At 32.3% G+C, this 19,432-nt stretch overlaps 2 protein-coding genes across 4 annotated transcripts in view; one reads left to right on the forward strand and one right to left on the reverse strand.

The window, feature by feature from the left end:
* Window position 1: 1 nt before the first annotated feature.
* Window positions 2–7,602, forward strand: LOC130901224 (beta-catenin-like protein 1). The gene is made up of 7 exons (XM_057812432.1): window positions 2–135; window positions 190–399; window positions 456–710; window positions 2,293–2,648; window positions 3,431–3,603; window positions 4,321–4,743; window positions 7,325–7,602. The coding sequence occupies exons 1-7, from the start codon at window positions 106–108 to the stop codon at window positions 7,552–7,554; spliced, it is 1,677 nt and encodes a 558-aa protein (XP_057668415.1). The 5' UTR covers window positions 2–105; the 3' UTR covers window positions 7,555–7,602.
* Window positions 7,603–8,838: 1,236 nt separating this feature from the next.
* The window catches only part of LOC130901222 (uncharacterized), a 125,390-nt gene continuing 114,796 nt past the window's right edge, over window positions 8,839–19,432 (reverse strand). For all 3 annotated transcript variants that reach the window (XM_057812430.1, XM_057812429.1, XM_057812431.1), the window contains 2 exons: window positions 17,090–18,300; window positions 8,839–11,594 (listed from right to left, as the gene is read on the reverse strand). In XM_057812430.1, the coding sequence (XP_057668413.1) occupies window positions 10,536–11,594; window positions 17,090–18,300 (2,270 nt within the window). In that variant the 3' untranslated portion in view covers window positions 8,839–10,535. The remainder of the gene's footprint in view (window positions 11,595–17,089; window positions 18,301–19,432) is intronic.

The raw sequence follows: 19,432 nt of genomic DNA on the forward strand, positions 1-19,432 counted from the left end.
TATTACTGCTTGACACTGTAATAATGACAGATGACGTTTAATGTATATAACCTCAAATTCAAATTATAGTTTATTTATAATTGTATTATTTTTATTTATTAAACCATGGATGTTGGAGAACTGCTAGATTATAAAGTGATGAATATTCATTTATAAAAGATAAAATTTTAACAATATATTTGATTTTAGCCACCTCAAGCCCTAAAAAGACCAACAGAAGCTGATGATGAAGAAGATGAAGTTGAAAAAGCAAGAAAAATGAGGAGAATTGCCAGAGCAAAAGCAAATAGAATGACTAGACGACCAGTATCTCCCACACCGTCAACCCAACCTCTTGAACACATCAGTGAGGAAGAACGAGCGGAAATTTTGAAATTTGTTGAAACCCAACAAACTCAGGTATATTTATTAAATTCGCCACTAATATGTTGTGTATAATGTATTTCACATTGTAGGGAGAAGCAATTGATGAAACAGCTTTGAAAAAGATTGTGTTGAATTTTGAAAAAAGGAGTCTCAAAAACAGAGAAATGAGGATTAAATTTCCAGACTCCCCAGAAAAATTTTTGGATAGTGAAGTAGAACTCCATGAAATTCTACAAGAAATGAGATTGTTATCTACGGCACCTGATTATTATCCATTATTGGTTAAACTCCAAGTGGTACCCAGCCTTTTGGAATTATTAGCTCACGATAATACTGATATTGCAGTAAGTTCCTCTTCAATTAATTAATAGTAACTAAATAATTCACACCAGATTCCCTAATTATTTTTTTTTGTGTAAATATTTAGGAGGCATGTAGAGTATTTTTTTTCAATATTATTTATGCGTCAACCACATAATTTTAATTATTATTTTGAAATTGTTGCTCCTTATTGCTCTTTGTCCCTGCTTTTGTTGTTTGGTGTTAGTTTCATTGTAATTCGATTCAGTTTATCATTTTAGTTAAAATACTGGGAGTTTATAAAATTTGTTCAAATTAATACCTATATTCATGTGATACATCATTAAGGTTGTTTTATGTTTGAGAAGATTTGATTGTTCTATGGTGGTTATTAATCCTGAAGTTAAAAAAAAATCAATATGTATGTATAAGTTGACCTTATGCGAGGACAAGGTTGGTAGAAGCCAAAATTACATTCATAATATTGTTAAAACATTCAAAAATTAGTTTAGGAATTTATGTAAATAAACAATCTGTATAATTAAATAAAGTGTGAATTGTTTACTATTAATCTTAGATAATCAAAAAGAGAGGCCATGAAAGAAAATACACATAGATAGTTATTAGCCATATAAAATATAGTTTTGTATATAATTGTCTATATAAATTATATAGCAGTAATGTATATAGCTGCTGGTTGTATTTAATATGTTTATACTTATTGAACTTGACTGGAAATCCTTATTTAGTGTAATTACATACTTGGTGATCCAGAAGATGTCGTTAATTTTTATTCCAAAAAGGGGTTCATGTTAATCACCAGTGTCAGCATAAGATATAAGCGTTATCCTTCAATATAACCATACACCAAAGTAATGCCACAAATGTAATCACTTATTTGAAAAAAAATATTATACAGGGTGCAATATACAATAGGAATCCCTAAACTGATTTTTCCAGAGCACGACTTGTAATTTCTAAGATTAGCCAATACCAGTCGAAAGCTGTGTAAACACTAAAGCCAATTGGAATTTATGGTCAATTTCACAAATCACCTTGAAAATTAATAAAGAAGAGGAGTTAACACTAGCCTTATGACTCAACATATGGTAAAAGTATGTAAAGTTTCTCATATACCAGAAACAGTATCATATCACATAATTAAAATTGTGATTCAAATCCCTTCATTTTTCAAAATTAAATCAAGATAAAAATTTCCGATTTACAAATTTATAACCATAGATTGGTTTCAAGACTTGTCTAGAGGTGCATCTATATTGAATGACATTCAAAAATCAAAAAGGGATTTTTTGTACATACGCGGTGTTAGAACTTAAGCAACAATATTCTCGCGTGCCATTCTCAAGCATAATATTTGAAACATTAGTTGCAACAATTGTTTTTGTTTCGGGGCTACATGATCATTAGTTGCATGGTTAATTCAAAGGGGCAATTCATTGTTAGTTATATATTTTGTTATGCATTAGTATTTCAATTCACATAAAGGCATTTGAACCCAAAGTATTTCAGTATTGTGAAATATGATGTTTGAAAGTGAATAAGCAATTGTCCACATTCATTTGTTGTTGTATAAATTTATATCTTTAAAAATAATGAAATTCATAGGTAGCAACTGTAGAACTGCTTCAAGAATTAACAGATGTTGATATTTTGAATGAGTCTGAGGAAGGTACTGAAGCTCTAATACAAGCTTTATTAGAGCACCAAGTAATTGCCTTACTAGTACAAAATTTAGAACGACTTGATGAGAGTGTTAAAGAAGAAGCTGATGGAGTTCACAACACTTTGTCAATTATTGAAAATTTGACAGAGTTAAGTAGTGAAATCGTTGTTGAAGCTGTAAAACAAGGACTTTTAGCTTGGCTATTGAAAAGGCTGAAAGTAAAAGCTCCTTTCGATGCTAATAAATTGTATGTCAGTGAAATATTGTCCATATTGTTACAAGATAATGATAAAAATAGGTGAGTACATGTCAGAAAATGAAAATTTTGATAGAAACTGAAAGCTTTGTACTACAGAACAATAATGTTTATTACTTACTTCTTATAAATTCATTCCATACTTCGCTTCTCAGACTAACACACTTTTTTACTTTATTATTACATGGAGTCTTTCTTCCGAAATTCTTTCGATCTTTTATTTGTAGAAGTACCACTTGTTATTTCATATCTCTATTCTCAATCGCTTTATTGATTTCGTCCACCCAGGTCTTCGTCGGTTTCACTCTCTTACTGTTATAGCTTCTAGTATTTTTCTTGTAATCCTTTACTCATTCATCCTTTTTACATGCCAGAACCATCTTATTATGAAAGTAATTACGTATGTTAAATATTTATTTCAACATGTCCTTTTATTAGTTACTTAGTGATATTTGCTATTTTTTTATTTTATTGTATTATATCTCTTATAATTGAGTCATTTGAGTCCACCTTCTATTTGAAGAATAAATAATTTTATGATTAAGTTTTTGTTAACCATGAACCATCTAATGTGCTAATTAACAAAACAAAAGTAAGATGAGGTAAATAAATGCCTTGAAATATTGAATGTGTTCCTCATAATGCAAGAAAAATCATGTTCTGTTTGAATAATTAATAAGGAACTTAAGCCCTTATGGATTTGACATGAGATTTTCATTGTTTTGTTGTAAAATATTTACTGCCTGATCCTTCTACCCAGACTTTTTAAAAAGATTGGTTTATATATAAAAAAGTATTTTTCTCTAAATTATTAATATTTTTAGGTTAGCTTTAGGAGAAATGGACGGAATTGATACATTACTACAACAATTGGCTTTTTACAAAAGGCACGATCCAAATAGTTCAGAAGAACATGAGCTGATGGAGAATTTGTTCAATTGTCTATGTAGTTCCTTAATGGTTGTACCAAATAGAGAAAGATTTTTAAAAGGAGAAGGTTTGTATTGGAAACATATATTTATCATTTTATTTTCCACCTAAAATATTGTGGAAAATATCAATTGGATTTATTCTTCCCCAATACCCTCATCTTTTGAGACAGCAGTGACTATACGGTGGATTAAGAAGCAGTTCAAAGCTTTTTCATGGTCAAAAGTTCATGCACAATTATAGACACACTACCTTCTGATATCTTTACGGCCTCAGCTATCTCACGCAATTTCAATTTATGATTAGATATAACGAATTTGTTTGATGTTTTGTGGAGTAACAACCTCAATTGAACGACCAGAATGTTCATTATCATCGGTGCTTTTTGATAACACATTTGAAGCCATTCCTGAGGAAGTAATGATAAATTAACACACGAAATTTTTTTAAATCCATTGTTTTGAAAATAGTAGCTTCATTTAAATAGCTGTCACTTTTTTCTGACAAAACGAAATGTCATGAAATTTTACACATAGTTTTTTGAAAGTTGGTACCTCATAAACGTCATATGCATTTGACAATAGCAGCGCCATCTTTAGTAGCCACATAACTTATTTTTCACTTCTTAAAAATCAAACCGCCCCCCTTTGTTGCGTGGTCCCACTCGTTGGGATACACGGCTCTAGGTTGTTATATATCAGAAATAAGCAACAAATATTGTTTTAGTGGAAGATTCTAATTTGACACTTAGTGAAAAAATCGTTCTTATTAAGTTTATTTTCAGGTCTACAATTGATGAATCTAATGCTTAGAGAAAAGAAGACTTCCAGAAATGGCTCTTTGAAAGTACTCGATTATGCTATGTCCGGTCCTAATGGAAAAGACAACTGCAACAAGTTTGTAGATATATTGGGATTGAGAACAATATTTCCTTTATTCATGAAAACGCCTAAGAAGAATAGGAGAAAAGTTTTATCTACAGAAGAACATGAAGAACATGTTTGTTCGATTATAGCTTCGATGTTACGAAATTGTAGAGGATCTCAGAGACAAAGATTGGTTAGTAAATTTACTGAAAACGACCATGAAAAAGTGGATAGATTATTAGAATTGCATTTTAAATATTTGGAAAAAGTTGAAGCGATCGATGATACTATAGAGGAGGATAAGGAAGAAGAAGAATCTGCTTATTTAAAAAGACTAGAAGGTGAGTAAATATTGAATCTTCATAATAAATTCGAGGTAAATTACATATAAAAAATTCTCTCCTCTTTTAATTATTCAAATATATTATTTATTAACTTTCAAAATTAGACATATTTTAACAATATACAGAATTATAATAAATTTTAAAAGTTAATAATCTCTAATTTCATACTTTTTTTGTAAATTAAATTTTAATTACTCTGCTTCCACTCTGGCGATGCTTTTATCAATTGATTAACGCCTTTCCTTTGATAATTTTCAATATTTCCACTTATAATCGTTACTGCTTGATACTACACCATAATTAGTACGTTTCAATAACCAAGTTGTCATCTTCAGATAAAAAGTTTAACTTATATGTGTAACAAGATAAATTTGAAATAAGTATTATCTAAACTGCCATATAAATGTTTTTGATTATATAAACTAGCTGGCATAGAAACTGGCCCACTGTAAACTTTTGACTTTAACTGGAACAGGTAGAAGGCGATTTACAACCACTCTTGATGATCGCTTTATTGTGTCAACAACATTAAAAAATCGTCACCTGATGCTGTTGAAGTACAACGACAGCTCAGTGAGGTGCGAGGAGTGACTATTAGTTAATGGACAGTAAGATGAAGACTGCAGAAAAATAACCTGATTCTTAAAACACCTGCGATTGGTCCAAAACTTCTTCAGCTCATCGGTAAGCACGCCTGCGTTTTGCACGAGATTATCTGAATTGGACGTTGAACAATGGGGATCTCTTCTGTTCTTAGATGAGACCAGATTATGCCTCCATGGTGTAGCGACCGAAGAAGGAAAGTGTACCGAAGACCAAGAGAGCGATTTACAGATTGCTACTTTGAAGAGCGGAGTGCTTTTATAGGTAGTTAGGATCCTGCCTGATCTGGGGTGCATATTCTATGGGAGCCCAAACAGACCCTTTGTTCATTCGTAGGGGTGACCGTGTTCACGGTAGGAGAGCTTTAATGGCTGATTGATATATCGATGAGGTTTTAGTAATTCATGTGGAACTACATTAGAGACGAATTTACCTTTATGTATGGCAATGCAAGACCGCACACCCCCAGAATCGTGTAAGATTACATTGCAAGTCGGTTATTGAGTGTCCAGCATACAGTCATAACCTAAATCCGATAGAACATTTAAGGGATTAGCTAAAAAAGAAGAATTCGAGCTAAGCGTCCTACCCAAAACTCGATTCCAGGGCTTATTGTTGCAGTAAAGGAATAGTGGCTTAACATCCCAAAAGAAACAATAGCTAACTTGATTAGATCTACGCCTAATCTTATGAGAGATATTATGAGGGCAAGAAGAAGGCATACCCATCATTAAGAAATTAAGTTTGAGTTTTAAACTGTCAAAAACCCTATTTATGTAGATAATAAAAAGCTTAATTTCCTTAATATGTAAATTTCACTATGTTAAACATAAGAAGTTTATGCTCACATTTAAGCATATTAAATTGTCTTTCAAACAGCATATTTCTTTTATCTGATGAATAATTAACAAAATAAATATTTAAAGTCAAAAGTTTACAGTGGGCCAATTTCTATGCACGCCAGTATATTAAGTGAGAAAAAGTCAATTTTAAGAGGAAGTTTTATTGTTTTAAGCTGTAAAAGCATTAAAATATGACTTTTTTGAACAATTGTTATTAAACTTTGTTTTTTTATAGATTAAGAAAAAAAACATAACAAAACTTATCGATTCGATAACTTGTTCTGCTTCTCTAGAACCCTTTATGCCCTTTCGAGCGTCAGAGTATTGGCATTTTAGTTTTCATTCTGTTCTCATCCATTTTTTACACTATTTCCGATCCTTTATTATTTCATTCATCTATTCTATTGTTTTCCCTTGTCTTCTTCTTTCTTGTACTACTTGTAGTCAAGTTTTCTTTGGTCATTCTTTCTTTTATTATATCTTTTTGCATCTACCACTTCTTATTAGGCTTTGTGGTGTTCTTCTCCTTATGTGACCGAACCATCTTTTAACTATTTTGTTTCCTATTGGTTCCTATTTATCCTTGGTTGTTTGAGCTCTGTGTCTTTTTGTTCATTACCTGTTTCACCTGTCTTATTAAGAGCGTAGTATATTTGATTTGTCTTTCTTACTTTGTTCACTATCTCTATATCTATTATGTGAAAAGGACTCTTTCCAGTGTTCTCTTTTTTGTATTTCTTGATATTTAGTTCCAATCTCAGGTTTTTTTCTATTGTTTTCATCCATGTCTACTTTTTCTTTCATTTTCTTATTAAGTTAGCAACAATTATATTCGAATAAGTGTATTTACATGAACATTTATAATCCTGAAACTAATATAATTTTCCTTTTTTTGTATTCCACTGTTTTTTTTTGTAAAAACGTTGTAGAAATGAAAATTTAAAAAATATATTTTGAATTCTGATGATATTTCTATTCTCTAGAACCAAAATAACATGAGAGGACCTTTATACTTTAATGCTTAAAGTGCTCATAAAAAATTATGTATTAAAAAAGACCTAAAATCAGAAATTAATGTTAAATAAAAAAAATTAAAAAATGTCTAATAAATTTATTTATTTATTTTATTATAGGAGGTTTGTTCACGCTTCAATTGGTTGATTACATTGTGGTGGAAGTGTGCGCAGCAGGACCCTCTAGTATAAAACATCGAGTAATGCAAATTTTGAACCTTCGTGGTGCTTCCCTGAAGACGATAAAACACATAATGAGAGAGTACGCTGGAAATTTGGGAGAAGAGGGAGATAAAGAATGGAGAGATCAAGAACAACAACATATTTTGAATTTAGTTGATAAGTTTTAGTTTATATTTATATACAATAATGTACAAATCAATATACTATTGGTAGTATTTTTGATCTTTCTAGAATGAAGAAGAATTTGGGAAAAAAACAACTAATTGTAATTCGTGTTAAATAAAAAACAGGCAATACAAATTTAATAAGAAGTAACTGACAGCAAGGTAGAGAACTTCAATTTTATTTACAAAAAGTTTGATCTTCGTGTTTCTCTCTCTCCATTTTTCGAAATTATCTTCACCTCATTCGTTCCATTCAATTCCTATTATGTCTTGAACCAGTCGGAAATCGATTTCGCACTATCTCTTTCATTCTCCTTAGATTGATACAAATCTAATAAAAAGTGACTAACTGCAAGGTAGAAAAATCCGATTTTATGTACAAAAATGTTAAGCTTTGAGTTTTTCTTTCTCCATTTTTAAAAATTATCTTCACCTCATTCTTTATATTCAATTCCTATTATGTCCTGAACCAACCGGAAATCGATTTCGCACTCTTCTACCGAGTATAATCTTAAATCTTCTTTAATTCTACTTAAATTAATACAAATCCACCCCAAATCAAATTAGAGTAGTACTTCTTTAATCTGGGCCCAATAAATGGACTTCAGTTAACCTCATTAATCCACAGTTATACCAGAGGAACCGACTTCAGTGGGGATCCCTTATTTGCAGATTAATAAACATCTTGAGTTGTGGGAAAGGACAAAACATCATGAAATGTGTCCGTCCCTTGAATATGTCACCCATTGGATTGAGTAAGGGATGATCGATATTCATCGATGTTTAGCTGAAAAACATCGATGTTTTGACTTTGATAACATCTAAAAGTCGATAACTCTTTAGAGCACCATCTAGCGTGCATCGTATATACTAATAATGATTACAATCATTAGGTGACCATTAGTTCAACTATTTTTCACTAGATGACACCACTGATTACTAATTAATCCGTCGCGATATTATTATACTTTATCAGTAACAAGATATTTATGCGTGTTTCAAAGAAGGAGCCGTAGAACAAAATCTTTTGTGTTGAATGGTGATAGGAACCAATAGATATTTCAGTTCCACTATACTTGATGTGACGCCAATCGAATATCCCCATTGGTTTATGTTAGACCTAATAGATGTTTTGCCACTTTCTTTTTGGTGCAGGAAATAGGAGGAGCAGCAGTTAATGTTTAGGAAACGAAACGAAACTCACGACCACTTTGGGAGACACTATTGTAGGGGATGTCGAGGAAAGACGATGACTGAATTTTATAAATTAGAATAAAAAATCAACGATAGTAATTAAATAATTTATAATTTTAAAACAATACACTACTGAGTATGTAACAAATAAATAAAAATATTCCACAAAACCTTTGGTCCCTATAAGTTCTATATCTTGCTAAATTGATTTTAAAACAAGAAATGATTGAATATAATAAGACAAACGTGTTTTAAGTATGTACTTATTTTACATTATTATTAAATGTACAAGCCTAAGTTTATATATTGAGCTTTAAACATAATACAAATGACTACAGTTTATCCAGTAAATACATATACAGGTTTTACAAATACAAATGTAACATCTTGTCGAGTTTTAGTCTTAAAATAGGTTTTTTTATATACATATATATTAAAAATTCGATACTTTATTTCATCAAAAACATAATAAGATAAAATAATTTGTTTCTATTTTATTTAAAAGATTATTATTAAAACTATATAATTTATACTTTGCAGACATTTGGATACATAATGTTAATTTTCATAATTCGCATCAACAAATTGTACACAGAGCAAATGAAATTAAAGTTTCACCAAAGAAACTTTCATTGAATGCCAAGTTTCCGCACGTGTTGTACACTATACTTTTCCCACGAGTTACAAGTGATACTTGATATTTGCTCTAGGGCAGATATTAATGCTTTAGCCATAAGTTATTAATGTTACAATCAAGCATAACCTTTTTTGGTTCAAATTAATGTAATCATGCATTTTTGTTCTAGTTTTTAAGATAGTGCTTTTAGGACCAAATAGTCATTTATGATTCTGCCAGAGATCCCAAATGGTCGAGAGGTCCCAGCAATAGATTGAATCAGGTCAAAAGGACTTCTGAGACACAATACCTCTGATTCTGCCATAAGATACAGAATTTTTGGAATTGTTAAAATCGATCCAAAACTACTTCTTGAAGTGAAGTAGCAGCATTTTTGGAAGATGAAAGAATTGTTGCTTGGAAATGAAGATAGAGCCAGAAAAGTAATAGAGTGATTCATTCTGATCAAGAAAACAAAAACTGGAAAAGAAAACCCAGTCTCTTTAATCTGATTTTTTGGTGAGGATGTTTGAAAAAACAGAAGAGACCAATACGCTGTCCGGGAAATGATCGTTAACGCATTTAATTGGTTTAGTACTTAGTATTCAGTGGAGTAGGAAGGAAATCCAGAGATAAGCGCTAGGGCTGGATCAATCCAAAAAGGCATTTAGGAATAATAGTACCACTAAATCCAAAAAGTGATTGGTTCTTAACAAAAACAAGTCACACATCCTTATTAGCTTCTTTACTGAGTACTACTGTTATCTCAAAAATGAAATGATGAAATTATATCTAGCAGAAATTGAAGTAGATTATTTGGAGTGGATGTAGAAATTGTAGTTGAATTAATTTCAACATGTTCATTCATATATATATATATATATATATATATATATATATATATATATATATATATATATATATATATATATATATATATATATATAAATTATACTTTTGTCGATATCAACATAACCTCATTGTTTCAAATTTACCCAATATCAATATTACTCACAGAGTTCGGCAACGTTGCACTGTGTACAATATATTTTGGGAGATATATTTATCGACAACCAAACATTTTTACTTTTACTCATATAATACCTCTTTATTCGTTCATAAAAACACACTAAAATAAAATCAACAAGATGTTACATGACTAGGGTTAACTAAATTATACTTTTACCGATTTTAGCCCTTTTTTACCACCAAAGCTCCTTATTGCTGACAATAATTGTTCTCTAGGATCTAAAACCGGTTCAACTGGCTTATTTATGGTCGATTTCTTAAGGATAACTTTTGGCATCACGGGCGGAGGAGGTGGTTTTACTTCAGTTTCGTTGGATTTTTCATCTAGAACATTAGATTTCGTTCTTCTCAAAGTGACTTGTGAGAAAGGTACTTGAGAATTCGGTTCAAAGTTATCTTTCGGTAAAGGTTTGAATCCTCTTACAACAGGTGCTCCATTAGAGTTGAAAACGCGTGATCTTAGAGCGGGTTTTTTATCTTCCAAAAAACCGTTTTGTTGTTTGGTTTCGATTATAGGTTCTTGATTGATTTGTGTAACGCTAGTGTTACCAAAATCTCTGTAAGGTTTTTTGAGTTCAACAGATCGTACCACCGGTACTCTGGATATGTCATATTCTGAACTGAAAGCGATGGAATACGGCCGTTGAGTTTTGTTGATGTCGGTGAAGGGTTTCCTATAGCCCATCGGCGTTGTATGGTCAAAGAACCTTTGATTATCCATGGTTTTATGCGTCGGGTTACTATTGTTGGGAGCTATCTTAATGACGACGTTGCCAGTTTTATTTTCAGCAGAAGTATTAGGTACTTCTGTGCCGTTAACTTTAATGCTGATATTGGGTTCGTTAGGATGTTCTGGTTTCTTATTATTTTTTATTTCTATACTATTACTACTGGACATATCGTTGTTAGTAGTATTAACAATTAGTTTCGAAGATATATTATTTCCCAATTTGTAATCCTCGTCTTCTTTTACACTAACTGGTACTTTTGGACGATCCGACCAAGTACCCATATTGATAGCGGGAGGTCCTTGATACTTGTAGATTTTTTCGGTGGTGGTTTTCTGGATAGACTCCGAATGAGATAATTTTGGTTGTGAGATTTCCTTTGGAGGATTCGGTTTTGTTCTGTTATGTTCTGTAACATGCAGATTTTCAAGGGATGCTGTTGGTGTGTTTAGCTTATTTTGAATAAGCCTCATGACCTGCAACAAAAGTACAAAAAAATGAATACTATGAAGTTTGGGTTACGATTTATAGATAAAACAACGGGTAGTTTGTCAACATATTTGTTGATTATTGAACTGTGAATAAAATGAGAAGCGTTGGATATGGATGAATAACTGAACAAGAAAAAAAGTTTAAAGAGAGAAGAAAAATCAATAATTTTTCAACTAGTTCATATTATTGCTATTAATTTTTCATGACTGTGTTTTGTCTATGATTTTTAGCAGTTAAGTACTACAAGAACGGAAGTGAGGTCATGAATGGTGGAAGTTGCCTATTGATATTCAACAACTGTCTGTAACTAACAGTTATCAGCGTCATATGACACGTGCGCCATATGTCATTAGCTATTTTGTGCCTTATTTTTCATAAGTATAAAACAATTGGGGTTAAAACAGATTTTCATCTATTCATTAATGTACTTATGAAAATTGTGAATGTCATATTTTGATAAAGATCTAAAAAGGTCGAAACGTCAATGTTTACCTGTTTTTTGAAACTAATTTTATATCAAAAGTCACCTGGAATCAAGACGATTACTCAACAAAAAAATGAAAAAAGGTCTCCAGATTTTAATATTCGATAGCCAACGAACCACATTACGAATGAGAGAGGTGATTGACATACACGACAGGTGACAGATGGGATCATATATGGCACAGAACACAAGATGTTTGACACATGGAATGACATTTTTGACATTAGTTTTTTCGTGATTGTGTTTTGGCTATGGTTTTGGTTATGTTCTGTAATTGATGAGCATTACCACTACGGAATTGATGTCATTAATGGTAGAGGTTGTCCATTATCTTGAATATCACTTGTCACTAACGTATTGAGTGTAAAGAAGAAAACAATTTGTGTGTTTGAAAATTGTCTTTCGAAATGCGTTAAATCAGGGTGGAACCACATAAGGATTAGGGTATATTGTAAAAGAAGCGCGAAATATTATTAGTGAGAAAATACGAAATCAAATCACTTTAGGTGCACGTTTTCTTATAATAATACTTTTAGGTATTTGAACTGTCATTTAAAATATACCGCTTGACACTTTTTCAACTTTTCTCCCATAAGACATACTGCTCCTACTCTCTACTATCCATAACACTAATATTAGTCACGTGTGTCATGTCATTAACCATAATGTATGATCCCATCTTCCTTCGAAGCGTGTCATCTGTTATATGGTCTGTGATAGAATCTGTCACTGATCCTATGCGAGTCAAAGACGTCAATCATATAGAAAAATTTTACAAATTGTCAAAATCAGCCTATTTAAAAATGGCCGTTGTGGGGTAACCTTATGCTTTTGACGTTAGTTTCTATGTGGTTTCTAAAGTTATTTGTTGGATTTCAGACCTTGTTATTTCTTATTTTATTGCTAAATGGATTCATAAAGAGATACTACTTAAAGAAGGGCAAAACTTCCTCCCGGAAACGTGGCTTTGATGGTTTTGTTATTTCGTCTGTGCAGTGGTATGCTTAGTTTAGTTAAGGGGAAAATAGGATGTGGAAAGCGAGTATATAGGCTATTGGTGGAAAATTAGCAGAATTCTGAATAAAGCTCTTTTCATGTATTGAAAAGGGGTCAACTCCATCTAAAGCTTCAAGTTTGTCCTTGTACCTTTCAGCTGTCACTTGGTTCCCCTTTGCAACCTTAAAAGTGGAAACTGTCTAAAAAGATTAATTTTGTAAACTGCTTGGAAGCTTTCTTGCAGATTGACTAAAAAACTGCAGAAATACTCAGTTTCCGTTGTAGTAGTATCACTAAAATAGATCTAAAAAAACCTCTTAACATCATAAAATAATAAACAATCAAATACAACTCTCATTACCGAACAAATCCGAGAAAAGCTAACATGGCCATATACAAAATAGTCGATTGCTTACCCCACGGCCACCATTTTGACGTAGATTAGATTGTTAATTGTATGCAGTGGCTTCTTTCTGTCATTCATAATATATGTCAAGTATCTGTGTTATTCGTATACTACTATTAAATTAAATTTAAAAATTCTGTTACTGGAGATTCATAACTCAGATCTCAATGTTCGATAGTAAAGGACCCACAATAATTTTGAAGAAGATGGATGACAGATGACGTCATAAGAAATGTGAAAGATGACAGACGCTAGTGACAGTTGAGATCATACTTATATGAAAGATGGTTGATGACATATGACACAAGTGACATACGACGCTGTAATAATTGACGTTGGTGACAGTTTATATTCTCACATTCCGTATCAATTATGACGCAGTTTGCACCCTTGTGCTGATGTATATCTACTTTCATTCTTTGATTCTTCGGTTTTACTAAAACCATTATAAAAAAAGTTTTGGAGATATTTTTGTGCTAATATATATACGTGTCTTTTCAGAGCTCGGTCGCTGCTTTAATATATTTTTTTATGTAAAATTATTAAAAGAAATATTTTATATGCCTCTTTGGTTGCATTTATTAATCGAAAAATTGGCGGAACTTCCATTAAATCATTGTACATTTATATTCGAACGTATGCTTGTGTTTTTATGCATACGTAGATATAAATGTATATGTGTGTGATTTTTTATTAAATATTGTAAGGAATGAAAATTGTAATTTTTCCAATATAAACTATTTCAAGTGTGTCAATGATAATACTATTTTCGATATAATATTTACCGCACGGAGACAAATTCATATCCGAGAACTTGCTTTCATTGCACTATAAATAACTGACTACCAAAGCGCAAAAAACTTATTATAACTAAAAATTGATAAGTAGAATAAAAAAAAAAATGAATTTTCTATAATTGGCATTCGAACGCGATCATTATTTTCTTTTAATACTTCAAAAGTAAAGAACAGGGTGCAGCAAATTTATTTTGTAGCCACTACCGTCTTTATACATAGACCCAGGAGACCAGGCTCTGGGGGGACCTTAAGGACCCATTAATAGTAAAAAAAATAATTTAAGAAATTAATTTCTTTATAAAATATATAAATTTCATCTAAAAATACAGAAACACTGCGTAAATGTCTTTTTTACGTGAAACTTTATACATAACCTAATGAAGCTGCACGAATTTATTTGTTTCTTCCCAAAGATTATGTTATTTTGTATAATGAGAATCTTTTTTGTTTAGAAAAGGCCCCTCTCTATGCTAGGCTTAGGGCCCCCTGGTCTTGAAAGACCACTTCTTATTCATGGTACGTTGGGACTTAGTCCCGTGTTTGCATCAATGGTTGCCCAGCTGCAGTTGGGATGATGAAGACCAGCTTTCATACCATCTGGTAGGTGGTCGTCCTGGTAGTCGGGACGTATTCGGGTTTTCTTTCTTTGCAATCTTTGCCAACCTGTCATCTGACATTCTTTCCACGCGGTCTCTCCATTCCCTTCTTGCCCATCTCACTAACTACATCCTGGATGTCACATATCTTCCTTACTTCATCATTTCTCTTGTGGTCAAATAATGTATGTCCCGGTATTGATCTCAGCGTTCGCTGGTCTCACACAGGTCTTGTATATTCTACATCTCTCAGGTACTCTGATATTAATGACGCCTTCGTTGTTTGAGCTGTCACTTCATTCTTTAGATTTCTATTACTTGTTATGTTCGCTCCTAAATATTTGAATGATATCACTTGTTCTACACTCCGATCGTATATTGCGAGTTTACATCTTCTCGTCAGTTTATCCTTTCTACAGACTCAACTAATCCCTATTATCATTGCGACCTATTGCACATAGAAATAATTCGTCCTCAGCCTTTTTTATAAATCTTTCTCTCCGTAAAAATCTCCGACTTTTTTGCATGTTGACCGTCTCTTTAGCCAAGCCAAAATCATAGCGTACTTCTTGATAGTAGAAAGTTGTACTTTTTCGTTGATGTTCTTTATATTTTTCAAATTTTTGTAGGCCAGAGCGCAACTACTTCTTGATTTTTCAGGTATTAAACAACTCACTGAAGCATTTGCATTTTACTTCTGACTTGTTTTGATTTATTTCATAAAATCGTTGTTTGTTGCCATAGTAACTATACTTCTTTTCATAACTAGTCACGTAAATAACTATTTTCTATTTCTCTTTTTTGTCATGAAATTATTGTTTTGGTGTTTATGTAGGTTCTATTTATAAAATAAAACAAATTCCAAAAATTAGTCAACATGCTTAATGTCTGTTGAAAAGCTTATAGTAAAGTTCGGCATCCCAGTGTTATAAAATCAACTTTATTTATCGGATCTGGCTCCTTGTGACTTTTACTTCTTTCGTGAGGTGAAATTTTTAATTAAAAAGAGTAAAAAGAAGGAGACGTGAAAGAAAACACGTGTCCGAAGACCTGCCAAAATAAGATTTCCATCATTGTATTACGCAATAGATACGCAAGAAGTATTTAATCCATAAAGAAGAAGAGTATATTGAAGACGAACCCACTGAAGTAGCGAAAAAAAGAGTCATAAGTTGTAAAGGACAGGGCAAAAGAAGACTTCCATCATTGTATAAAAAGGAAAATATATTGAAGATGGGACACAATGAAAAAGGGAAACCAAATCCCATAGGACCCGGCATATGATGCAAACAATGTAAGATTCGTGAGGAACAAGGGTATAGAGAAGACAGTAGTCCTGATGACATGACAAATGATGATTTCTATTACTCTTTTATACAATGGAGGATTCGCATGGAGGGATGGAAGAGGCAAATAAATTAAAGATGTGTCAGTTGAAGCAGTCAAAGAGAAGTTGTTGAAACATATCCTAAAAAACCTCATAGAAACAGTTTCAAGCAATAAAATATTCGTATTCAGGGTAATATAATGAAGGGAGGTGAGTATATTGAAGATGATTCCCTTTAAGCACTAAATGAGGAAACTCAACTCATCCCGAGGGATCTGGCAAAAAAAAATTCCATAATTGTTTTAAACGGAAGATATGTAAGGATTTGTATGGATAGAGAAGGGAATGAAGTAAACATGATACATATGAGTTAGAGATAAAATTTTTTCACAGTTAACTATTGTTATTTTCAGTGAAATGGGTTGTTTGTTGAGAAATGATACTTGTTTTGATTAATCAAACTCTTGCTGGACAAACGTCGGATTGTTGTTCAATACTTAAAAATTATTAAAATTACAAATTGGAACACGTTTGCCTGCCACAATTTTTGTATCATACTATTACTGTCACTTGAACATATTTAAGAGTGCTTATCGCCTGCCAACTTAACTAAATTAAAAATTTAAAAATAAAATCGTGTGAGGTAAGGATAGGGTCAAGGTTGGGATACGTCGAGTTAGCTGTCAATTTGATCAATTCTCAACATTAACGCTCTCGTCTTTTATTATTAAATCAAATGCTAAAGTACTGTGGTTGAAAACTGATTGATCATGTATCTGTTGATTGTTTATGATTAAGATTAGCACAAATTAAAAGAAAAACAATTAGCAAAAGCGAAGCATATTAATTGTACCAAAGAATTTCAATACTCACCCCCAAACTTTGAAGTCCTGATACATCGTATAAGCTATTGCTTCTTTCCATGGTTTCGTCGCCACTAAATTTCCTTTCTGGTCTGAATTTAGCGTTCCCGTTTAACGTTAAGAAAGATTTGGATCTTGAGACGGGTTTTGTCGTGGACCAAGTGTTTTCGGTTGAAAATGATTCGGATCTAAAAACGCTCGAAACTGGTGCGTAGTTTGAATTGAATCTATCCGGTTTAGAGAATGTTTCTTCAGTACGATTATTGAAATTTCGTCTAATGGCTATATTATCCATAGATGTAGTTATATAAGATCTGTTTAAATTAGAAGAGAACCGTTCTACGTTATTTTCTTTAGTTTTATTAATATATTCTGTGTTACTTCTTATTGTATCATCTTCAAACACTTTTATTTTTTGCTTTGGTCTATCATAAGTAGATATTTTGAAGTTAGGTAAAGTGTTGGTTGTTTTTGGAACGTATTTATGTTCTCTTACTTCTTTTTGACTAGATTTTTGTACTTCCATGTAAGTACTTTCGAATTTATTTAAAGAATTCGAAAATGCATCTTCTTCGTTCATCTTCAGACTAGTCGATAATTCTCTGTTGTATACCAAAGTTTTCCTTTTTTCTAAATTCTCTAAGGATAGAGTATTTAACGGCGGTTCGTCGCCAACAAAAGTACTAACGGATTGAGCGTCTTCTATTGATTTTAGTTTTTCAAACAGTTCCGGAGAAGTAACTACAGAATCTTTAAAATCAGTTACCGATTGTGATTCAGAGCTAATCTCTTCGTTTCTCAATGGACTCGAGTCTCGAAACGCTTTAGGTGGCGAAGGTAATTGATATTGCCAGTCTATTTCATCTAATACCTCCTTATCTTGTTCAACAATAGGTTTGATCAGTCTTTTTTCTTCTTCAACTATAGCTGGAAAAGGTATTCGTTCTTCTTCGTCTATTTTCGTTTCTTTTTCTGGTTCTAATTCTAACCTACTTTCAACTTCTTCGTTTTCTGTAGGTTTATCTGAGAAGACAGGTGGAGGTGGAGGAGTAATAGGATGAAAATCATCTATTTCGGATAGCTTTTCGCTTGTTTCTGGAGCTATACCGCTATCTGTGGAACCGAAAGGTTTATTATCGTCCTTAGCATCAGTTAAAATATTACTGGAGCAAGAAGTTATTGATGCTAAACTATCTAGGGCTTGGTGTGATGCTAGGGATTCTGAAAAATAGAATTGGTTTGAAATTGAACCCTTAACGTATTTGGAATATTAGTAAATGTATTATGTAGAATACTTAATCTGCATAGTTTAGTTTATTCAAAAATACGCCGCAAATCATGAATTTGCAAGATGTTAAAGCCAGGTACTTCTAAAATATGATAACAAATAAAGGCGGTTATTTTTTGTGCCTTTTCACTACTGTCGGAAAGAATGGGAGTATTATGACATATAGTATAACGTCTATCAGCAAAGAAAAAACCTACCAAAAGACTGTCATGGCAGTCCAGCTCGATAAAATTGTATTTCCAGAAGAATAAGGCTCATATGGTGCCAATATACCACAAAACAAACAGTCAAAACAATGGACTAAAACTGACGAATGTGCGTCCAAGAAAGCAAAAACCGTTTTTTAGGTCACGGCCTCAGTTTTGTAATATTATGAAGGTGTAATCTTCAATAATTATTTAGAAAAAAGGAAAACGATAACTAGTCATTACTATACTGATATGCGGATAAGGCTTATGATTTGATCTAGCTACCTTCGATAACTTTCTATCGATTTTACACAAATGAAGAAGTGATGAAACGCGGGTGAATATCGAATTATTTTGACATGTAGTCACCAAATGGCGCCTAAGTCAGTTAATAATAAGGACTTGGAGCCACATATTACTGAGAGATTGGTGACTCGAAGCCCGTTGTACTAAATATTGGAGCCACCTGGCTCCAGAATGAATTGCTTGGCTGGAGCAGGCTTCTGCTGAGGACACCTGAAAATAAATGAATTTCTCTTACTTGGGAACCTTCTATCATCTTCTAAGTGAGGCATTCGCTGTGATGGAATGTAGACGCGCGATACTTAATCGACTCCATAGTGACACAGGCAATCTGCTCAGATAACAGAGATGCCATACAAGACATTCAAGTCCTACAAAATCTGATGAGCGTTGGCTGCAAGAACCACCGGTCAATCGAGCAATAATGAACTGAATATTCATTCGTAAATCCACTCACTTCCGATATAAAATTTCATAGTTGTATAGGGGTTGGAAAAGCAAGTACATAATTTCATTCAGATGAAGTATTTTTACAATCCTACTGTATATAAACTCCAGTTCTACTATGAAATTA

This window comes from Diorhabda carinulata, chromosome X, assembly GCF_026250575.1.
Source record: "Diorhabda carinulata isolate Delta chromosome X, icDioCari1.1, whole genome shotgun sequence".
Lineage (NCBI taxonomy): Eukaryota > Metazoa > Arthropoda > Insecta > Coleoptera > Chrysomelidae > Diorhabda > Diorhabda carinulata.

Excerpts from the sequence above, each read along its gene's own strand:
- LOC130901224 (XM_057812432.1), top strand. The coding sequence starts at position 106 with ATGGATGTTGGAGAACTGCTAGATTATAAA. Across the intron at positions 400-455 it reads TTGAAACCCAACAAACTCAG|GGAGAAGCAATTGATGAAAC; the intron begins GTATATTTATTA and ends TTCACATTGTAG. Across the intron at positions 2,649-3,430 it reads CAAGATAATGATAAAAATAG|GTTAGCTTTAGGAGAAATGG; the intron begins GTGAGTACATGT and ends TAATATTTTTAG.